Source organism: Glycine max, chromosome 18 (assembly GCF_000004515.6).
Source record: "Glycine max cultivar Williams 82 chromosome 18, Glycine_max_v4.0, whole genome shotgun sequence".
Lineage (NCBI taxonomy): Eukaryota > Viridiplantae > Streptophyta > Magnoliopsida > Fabales > Fabaceae > Glycine > Glycine max.
Window position 1 is genome coordinate 11,045,092 of NC_038254.2, and position 10,102 is coordinate 11,055,193.

Here is a 10,102-nt window from a genome sequence, read left to right on the forward strand (position 1 = left end):
CCCAACATTACAATTATATTCTTGTGCTTTTTGCAACAAAACGTTATACTCTATTCCTAGCAACGTAACGTAAAGAATAAAATCATTTGGTTCAAATTCTAAGATTACTTTTCAGTCTAACTTAAAATCCAATTTCATGACACTAGTGATCAAATAGAATCAAGCATTACGAGTAGAATGAAATTACCAATAATGAGTAGAAATGATTAATACACATATAATATCAGAAGGGACACATAAGGTCATAAAGATTACGTCCAATCCTTAAGAAAAACAAACCGATCATTGCGTAGGACACAAGACTAACAAGAGAAATGACGAAGTAAGTGATCCACGGTCATAACTCTCCAGCACCTTGGCTCCACTTTTCCTCTTCACCTTCTTCTTCTTTTGTGTTTGCTCTTTGGTTTTTAGGCTCATGGACCTTTTTTCTCTTCAACCATGCATGACTACTTATAGAAAATAGCCATTGAGTGCAGGGAAATTTGCCCAAGCGAGCTGCAGGTCACCCAGGCGTATTGTAGCTTGATGGTGAAGGTATCTACTTGCCCAAGCGAGTTGTTTGCTTAAGGTTGAAGTTACATCTTAGCCCAGGTGAGCTGTAATAAAAAAAAAAAAAGAGATACTTAAAAAGAGATCAATGTTGAATGGTACGAATACACATTTCTTAAAGGAATGTGATTCTTATAATAAGTGTGTAAATAAAATTAAGACTAAAATATGTTTGTAATCCTAATATATAAATACCTAAAATTTGTATTTGCTTCATAATTTTTTTTTTGCTTTATGATAAAACAAAAAATTTGTTTTTGGTTTTTAACATTTTTCTTTAGCTTTTGATAAATTAATAAATTTTGTGTTTGCATTCTAATAATTTTTTTCATTTATTATTAGTTCATTTGAAAACAAGTAATAACAAAAAAAAATTAAAAAGGAGGAAATATAAAATTCATTAATTTATCTGACTTAAAAAAATGTGAAGAACCAAAAATAAAATTATTATTTTAATAGGAACTCAATGCAAAAAAAAATTATTAGAAAACAAATCCAAAATTCATATATTTATTAAAAATTAAAAATATATTTTAACCTTAAATGAAAGGATGCCAAACCCTTCTGATTTGCTCTATGTTATCTTATTGATTAAAATATTTAATTTTGCAATTTCGTATTGAAATTCATCGTAACAAATAGCAGTCCTCGATCATCAAATAAAAATATAGTGAATAAAACAGAAAGAAACATAGATATATATTCAAATCTTGAGATCTAGCAGATTTAGAACCCAAATGCTTTAATCAAAGCATTAAAATATTTCTACCTTTGACCGAAAAGAAGGAAATAAATCATTATTGAATACTTTAATTAAAGCGCTATAAAGAGCTCCTGAGAAAGGTAAGGGCCATTCCAATATAGCCTCAAGCACATTGAGGTCTTCAATCACCAAAAATGGTAACCACTGTGGCTTCTTACAACGTCACTCCATATCAACCAACTCCCAATGATCCTTTATGGCTATCAGATAGCGACCAACTTGGGGCCCTAGGCCATGTAGCCACCATCTACATTTACAAAGCAAAACCCAACAGCGACACCATTGAGAGGTTGAGAAACTCTCTTAGAAAGCTTTTAGTGTACTACTACCCAGTAGCTGGCAGGTTGAGCTTGACAAAAAGTGGTCGAATGGAAGTGAATTGCAACGCAAAGGGAGTGACGTTGATTGAAGCTGAAACAACAAAAACATTTGGTGATTATGGAGACTTTTCAGCATCCAAGTCGACCGATGAACTTATTCCAAAAGTTGATGATACTCAACCTACAGAAGAGATTCCCTTACTGCTACTGCAAATAACAAGGTTCCATGGTGGTGAAGGCCTTTCCATTGGAGTTCTTTTCTCTCATCCTTTGACTGATGCGACTGGCCAGATTCACTTCATGAACAAATGGGCAAAGCTGACTCGAGGAGAAGAACTAAACCCTGATGAAATGCCATTTCTCGATCGAACACTACTCAAATTATTACCAAATCAGGCATCAGTTCCAAGCGTTAAACTCCCAGAGTTGAAGCCTGCACCACAAACACCAGGAAAAGAGCAGAAGAAGAGAAGTGCTGCATTGCTAAAACTCACATCAAGCCAGATACAGAGGCTAAAGAAGAAGGCTAATGATCACCCTTCAAAAGAAGGGTCCAAACCTTATAGCAGATTTGAAGTTGTTGCTGCTCATATATGGAGATGTGCAACTATGGCTCGTGCTGAATCTGGTGAGAATTCAAACCAACCAATTCTAGTTCGGTTTAGTGTTAATTTTCGCAATAGATTGAAACCACCTCTCCCTCAGAATTATTTTGGGAATGCTTTGGCAAAAGTAGCGACACCTGAATGTTATGAGGGAGATATCATATCAAACCCATTAGGATTCGCTGCTCAAAAGATAAGGGAAGCATCTCATGCAATTACTGAAGACTTTTTAAGGTCACAATTAAATGTTGGTTTAGGCAAATGGCAATTGGACAACATTAGGGCTTTTTTCATGAGTCAACGACACCTTATAAATACGCCCTCTGCTGGGGATCATAACATTTTTCTCACAAGCTTGATGACCATGCCAGTGTATGAATCAGATTTTGGCTGGGGAAAGCCTGTGCATTATGGTTTAGCAAGTCTGTTTCAGGTAAATAGGGCAGGAATTCTTCCAAGCCCAGATGGAGATGGTGTTATTGTTAACATATTTTTCCAGGAAGCACTTATGCAGCTTTTCAAAAAGTTGTTCTACGAGGATTTGTATGTATCCTCATTATAGCACATATGGAGCTATGAAATATTCTGTTAGCTACTATCATGGTTTTAAACTGTGGTTGCAATCAGGATCGTGATGAGTCAAAATCTTTACATTATGGATAATTACGGAAAAATATGACTGATGCCATATCAATTCCGGTCATAATATGACTGTGAAGTGTCAAAATACCTTGGCGTTACGATCACAATTTCAGTCGTGGATCAGAATTTAAAACCATGACTACTGTGTAATTGAGGACTTCTACTATGTTTGCAGTTCTATTTTAAAGTCTGTTTCCTTGTTTTTAGATGTTGATAATGTGTTGTGTGTTTTTTTAATTTACATGTGATCTGTATTCCATGTGATGAATAATGTTCTTATATTGCAAATGCACTGGAGATAACACTCTTGAATGATTTTTTTTTTAAATAGTTTTCTATTTTATAATTAAAAATATTGATTTAAAATTTTTGAAAGAATTTCAAAAATTAATCATGTTAAAAATATCTGTCTTGAGTAGCATTTTTTTATTGGGGTGGTATCTTATAATTAAGAGAATACAGATGAAAATACATACAATGAAAGAAAAAGAATAAAAAAAAAGGAAAGATGTGGGATATATTTTATTATTTAGTATAATCTAATTAAAAATAGGAGTTTTTTACTTTTATCAGTAAACAAATGAAGTTGAAAGTAAGTAAATAAAAGTTCATATAAATATGCTACTTGAAACTCGCAAAAGTTTTTTCCTCATGGCTATTAAAAAATAGTCTGATCAAAAGTGTCATCATATTAAATTCCTTTCTTTTGCATGCAAATCTGTTTCCACATTAAAAATACGTGAGCGTAGGTGCTGCTTGCGTTTAATATTTTATATTAAAGATAGAAAAAGAAAACTAAAGATAGTAGTTGTTTATAGTAACTCAAGTTTCGTGTGATGATAAAGTTCCTGCTTTCTTAAATATGATTTATTTTCTGTATTTTTATTTTTCAGCTTTAGCCCCTCTCAAAAAAAGCTTTAGTCCCTAACTTTTATGAACGTTTTTCTCCTACTATCCAGCTGTTACAAAAAATATAGAAAAGATATATTACATCATCATGAATTAAAATAAATCTAAATTATATTTTAAATGTGAAAAAAAAACACTATATTTATTTAACCCTTTAAAAGAAAACTAGCTATATATTTTATTTATTTATTTATTTATTACTTTATGAATAATTATATATATTTTTTAATGAACAAATTCTCTTCTTTTTTTTTAGGCAAAAGGCTAGCGAGGTTTATTATTATCTGTTTTTTTTTTTTTAATTTGTCTTTTTGAATCAACAAGGGTTGGTTCTTATTCCTACATATCTCTGGATAATGGTGAATCATACTTACATAGTTCTTTTGTAGAAAACATTTTGTGTTGAAGAATTTTGTTTTTGTTTAAAGTGAAGGGATCATCAAGATGTTAGATCTTATACATTCCATGGCATCTATAGTTAAAATCCTTTACAAAAAATACCAATCTCAACGATAGGAGACTTAGCGGATGTGAGATACCTATACATAAGTACATAGGATATAAATGAGTCAAGATGAGCTGAACACTAGAGTTTTTGGCTTGGCTTTTAAAAAAAATGGATAGCTCAAGCTTGATTCATTTATTTAAGATTTAAATATGTTTTTGATTTATTTAATAGTAGAGTGTAACTTTGTTCATTAGATAGAGAATTTTCTGTTTCTGTCGATATACAGTTACGCTGTTCAATCTAAAAGTTTGGTTTTGGATTATCTACTGTCATTTTCCATATTAAAAATTTAAAATCAGAAAAGAATTAGAATGGTAAAATTTAATTCAATTTCATGTAGAGGAACAATGCTTTAAAGCTTTACCAGCAATACATAAAATCAGCAAGTGAGAACATTTGGAAAATTATCTCTTGTGAATGGTCACAAGAACTGCGATTAAAGGTTTTGAGTTTTGCCGGCCGCTAAATGAGTCTTTGCCAGTTTGCTATAAGTCGGTAAAAGATGTAGTGGCCATTCATGTGACCAATATAGAGAGAAAAATGGCCGCTACAATGAGTTTTGGTGTTTATAAGAAATTTATTGTTTTCTTTTGGGGTGATGCTATTTCGTATGAACAAAACTTGCACGAAATGAAATATGTGAGGCTGAGATATGTTTAAATCGAATTTAATTAATAAAGATTGAGAAATAAACAGTGTGATTTGATATAAATCAGGATTCATTTCCTTTCACGAAAAACCTTTCGTAAAATTTATCATTTCTCTTTCTTTTATTACTTCTTTAAAATAAAAATTAACCTAAAACAGAAGTAGAATAAATTACACATTTTCCATTAAATATGCTTAAATTAGACTGCATTTTTCTCTAGAAATATTCCCTTTGAAAGAATAAATGTGTTATACATTAATTCATTTTATTATAAATAAACATTTTGAAAATAGTGAGTAATTATCATTCAAATTGCAATTTTTTTGCACTTAAAAAGATTAAATTAAACACAATACTATGTTAATCTCTCAAATAAGAGATTGTGTTTAAAATTAATGGGAGAATAATAAGATTTAATAATTTATAGAAAAATCAGAGGAGTGTCGAATGTACTCAATAAATTAGTCCAAATATAAAATGTCTTAAATTTGGTGTTCCTGTACATGACAAAAGGTGTTCCTACTTACTATTCTTTCATTTAACTTTTACTATTTTATGTGAATGCCTAAAGGTCTATTTCTTTTGTTTTTAAATGAAGACGTTCTTGCAAAGATAATTAGCGACATGATCTGCTTGCTTACAAACAAACTCAACTGAAGAATTTTGCATACACTGAAGTCTAAGCTTACATTTTTTAATAATAGAACGAAACTCAGAAATCATGATTTTATGTGAACCAATGCTATCAATGTCTTGTTTACATATACAACCTCAAAAGTAATGTGATGCATATTTTGCTACTATGCCCAAACGATAGAGTTTAAGAGAGCCACGATGCCAAGACGTGCGTGTTGATGCTACAAAATGACCCGGGGATCATTTTTATTGCACGCCCCGAATCCATATCATACAAGATCGTTTAAAAAGGAAACGTCAATGTTGCATTTGTACTTTCCATCTGGAAGTTTGGTCCAACTAGTAGAAATAGAACGTACAATCAAAAAATTGACTTCTTTGAAAGGTTAAACGACATAGACACAGGCTTTTAATTTCAACATCTTCCCAAACCTTTTCATTGCGACGTCACCAAAGACACCAAAAAGTTGCTACTAACAGCTGCTGTTGAAAGGTTAGCAAGATTCCAGTAAGAAAAGCATGTAGTCTTTGAGAGATTCTCCATTTAGTAGTTAGATTCTACATTTGTTTACAGAATTAGCCAGGTAGAACACATAACTTCTGCAAGTTAATTATTAAACTAATTATACCTCACCACAATATTACATACAATCTATTTATAACTAAATCCTTCTATTCCTTTCCTTACCTGCAATGTAATCCAAAACAACAGTGAGATGTTGTGATAAATTTGGTTATAAGTAATTATGTATATAAAAAATTAATATAGACAACATAGTTTGTAAGTAATAAAATAAATAGAAAATACATTCTAAAATATTTGAATGGGAATTTAACTGAGTTAATGGAGTAAGGATGTGTAAGTTATTTTGAATTATATGACATTTGTGTTTGATTCTTAAGGATTAAAAAATAAATAAATACAAAACACATATTTTAAAACAAATATTTTTAAATTTTATTATTTTTATTTTTTAAAATTCAAAATATAAAGGTAATGTAAAGTGAACAACAGCAGTGACATAAACATTAATGGCCTGAGATGACGTAACCAATGAATCAAGAGGAATAAAAAAAAAAAGTCACACTCTAAAATCACGCTACACCTGTAATCGAAAGGATTATTATGATAAACACAGACCTCACAGTATGACAGCTAACAGTAAGAGAGAGAGATCAAGGAAAAATAATAAGTTAAAAGAGAACATAACAGGAATTCTTCCAAGCCCAGATGGAGATGGTGTTGTTGTTAACATATTTTTTTCAAGAAGCACTTATGCAGCTTTTCAAAAATTTGTTCTACGAGGATTTGTATGTATCCTTATTATAGCACATATGGAGCTATATATGAAATATTCAGTTAGCTACTATATCATGGTTTAAAATTGTGGTTGCAATCACGATCGTGATGAGTCAAAATTTTTTAATACGGATAATTACGGGAAAACGCAATTGATGCAATCATAATTACAGTTACGATGTGATTGTGAAGTGTCAAAATACCTTGATGTTACTATCACAATTTCAGTGATGGATCAGAATTTAAAACCATGACTACTGTGTAATTGAGGACTTCTACTATGTTAATTTGCAGTTTTATTTTAAAGTCTGTTTCCTTGTTTTTAGATGTTGATAATGTTTAGTGTGTTTTTTAATTTACATGTGACCTGTAGTATTCCACGTGATGAATAATGTTTTTAATAAATTTTTATAACACTATGCCGCAAATGCATTTTATAACGCACGGGAGATAACACTCTTGAATGATTTTTTTAAAATAATTTTTTTATTTTATAATTAAAATACTAATTTAAACTTTTTGGAACAATTTCAAAAATAAATCATGTTAAAAATATCGGCCTTGAGTAGTATTTTTTATTAGGGTAGTATCTTGTAATTAAGGGAATAAAGATGAAAATACATACAATTAAAGAAAAAGAATAAAAAAAAGAGAAGTGGGAGATATTTTATTATTTAGTATAATCTAATTAAAAATAGTAAATTTTTATTTTTATCAATAAACAAATGAAGTTGAACGTAAATAAATAAAAGTTCATATAAATATACTACTTGAAACTCGCAAAAGTTTTGTTACTATTGGCGATTAAAAATTAGTGGGGCCAAAAGTATCATCATATTAAATTCCTTTTTTTTTTTTTGCCTCCAAATGTGTATTCATATTAAAAATACGTGAGCGAGCTCCTCGTGTTTAATATTTTGTAGGATTTAATTAAGTTTTTTTTATATCAGAAAAATAAATTGTTTTTAGATTACTATTTAATATTTATTTATTTTTTCAATTAAGTACTTAAAAAATTTTAATATTTTAATTTAGTATATATCATTAATTCTTTATGTCAAGTGATAACGTGACAGAGAGAGTGTCACGCCATCACGTCTTATCTGATATCTCATTGTCATGTGATTCCCTTCGATGACGTGAAGTAGTAATTAGGTGTGATGGTGTGACGTTTTATCTACCATGTCACCACTTAACAGAAACTGAGTAACGACAGGTGCTAAGTTAAAACATAAAATTTTGTAAGGTAATTATTTGACGAAAAAATGAATTTTTAGATGGTAATCTAAAAATGATATATTTTTTAGGTATGGAAAACTTATTTAAGTCAATTTAAAAAATATTTTTTTATCTAACAAAATAAATAATTTAATTTTAGATAAAATGATAAATGATAAATTTTATTATTTTATTAAAAATATAAATAAAATGGAAATCGTAAATTTAAGTTATGTTTAAAAATAAATCTTATAAGTTAATAAGAAAAATCATTTCTCATACACTTTTATTTGATCAAATATTTGTAAACTTATCAAAAAATTAAAAATTAATTAAAATAACTAGATGAACATATATGTAATTTATTTTTATATATACTTAACAAACTTTATCCTATTTAATTTTTTAAGACAATTTCTCATTCAAAATAATAAATACATTAAATTCATAAGATATTTTTCACTGGTAGGAATAAATATTATTTGAAATTTACAATAACTCACCTATCAATTTATTATGTTTAACCCGTATTTAAGATAAAATTAAAGAGTTAAGATGTGTATCTTTAATACCTGAACAAAGTTAAGAGAGAATCCAACAAGATCAAATGGTGGGATATATAGTTTGGGTGTAGAGTGAAAGAATAACGCGGGAAAACATAACATGTTGCATGTGTACATTGATCGTAGACCACAAAACACCAATTATACATAGTTTAAATAAATTTTTCACATCTGAAAAACAGTTTGTTTTTATATTACTTTCAAAAAATTCATTTTTTTTGTCAAATAACTATCAGAAGAAAAATTGTTTCAACTTACTACCTATTGTTAGTCCCCGTTAAGTGATGATGTGGAGTATTAGGTTATCACGTCTAATAATTAGTGACATATCATTGAAGGTGATAAGGTGACAATGTGGTATTAGGGATCAGACGTGATGACGTAATATTATATATATATATATATATATATATATATATATATATATATATATATATATATATATGATGTTATCACTTAACGGATAGAGACCAACAACTCATCATAAATTAAAATAATTTTTTAAAATACTTAGTTGAAAAAAATAAATATAAATAATTATTTAAAAAATTTATTTTTCAGGTATGATTAACTACCGATTTCATATTAATAAATTCCTGCTTTTTGCCTCCAAACTTGTATTCACATTAAAATACGTGAGCGTGCTCCTCGGTTTAATATTTTGTATTAATAAATTCCTTTCTTTTGCATCCAAATGTGTATTCATATTAAAAAATAAGTGACCATCCTGCTCGCGTTTAATATTTTGTATTAAAGATATATATATAAAAAAGATAGTAGTTAATTATAGTAACTCAAGTTTCATATAATTTGGCCATTTTACGACATGAAAAAAGTCAAAATATTTAATAATATGAAAATTTTAAAATATTTCTAAATTACATTGTAGTCTCATATTTTATAAGAAGAAAATATTTTATTCTCAAAAGAAATGGTTGTATTTTATTATATATAGATAAATACTGTAATAAAAATATCATTAAATTGTTTACATTTGAATTTTTTTATTTTATATTTAAAACTAATAATTTAAGCATTTTGAAAGAATTTTGAGTGGTATTTTTTATTAGGGCATAGTATCATATAAGGAAATAGAGATGGAATACAATACAATAAAAGAAAAAGAATAAATAAAAGGGAAGTGGGAGATGATTTATTGTTTAGCATAATCTAATTGAAAGAGTATGAATTAATTTTTACCAACAAACGAATGAAGTTGAATGTAAATAAATAAAAGCTCATATAAGAACACTACGTGAAACTTGCACAAGTTTTATCCTACACTCAGAGGATAAAATAAAATAGTTTGGACAACAAAAGCGTCATCTTATATCTTTATTTATTTTTTGATAGAGTTGCATCTTATTAAATTGATTGGTTGCGTGCAAACTTACATCCACGTTAAAATAAGCGAGTGTGCTCCTCGCGTTTAATATT

The 10,102-nt window shown here is 28.7% G+C and overlaps 1 protein-coding gene across 1 annotated transcript; it reads left to right on the top strand.

Annotated features, from left to right (window-relative positions):
* Nucleotides 1–1,377: 1,377 nt before the first annotated feature.
* On the top strand, nucleotides 1,378–3,170 carry LOC100802888 (spermidine hydroxycinnamoyl transferase). Its single transcript, XM_041012328.1, has 2 exons — nucleotides 1,378–2,880; nucleotides 2,912–3,170. The coding sequence occupies exon 1, from the start codon at nucleotides 1,450–1,452 to the stop codon at nucleotides 2,800–2,802; it is 1,353 nt and encodes a 450-aa protein (XP_040868262.1). The 5' UTR covers nucleotides 1,378–1,449; the 3' UTR covers nucleotides 2,803–2,880; nucleotides 2,912–3,170.
* Nucleotides 3,171–10,102: the final 6,932 nt, after the last annotated feature.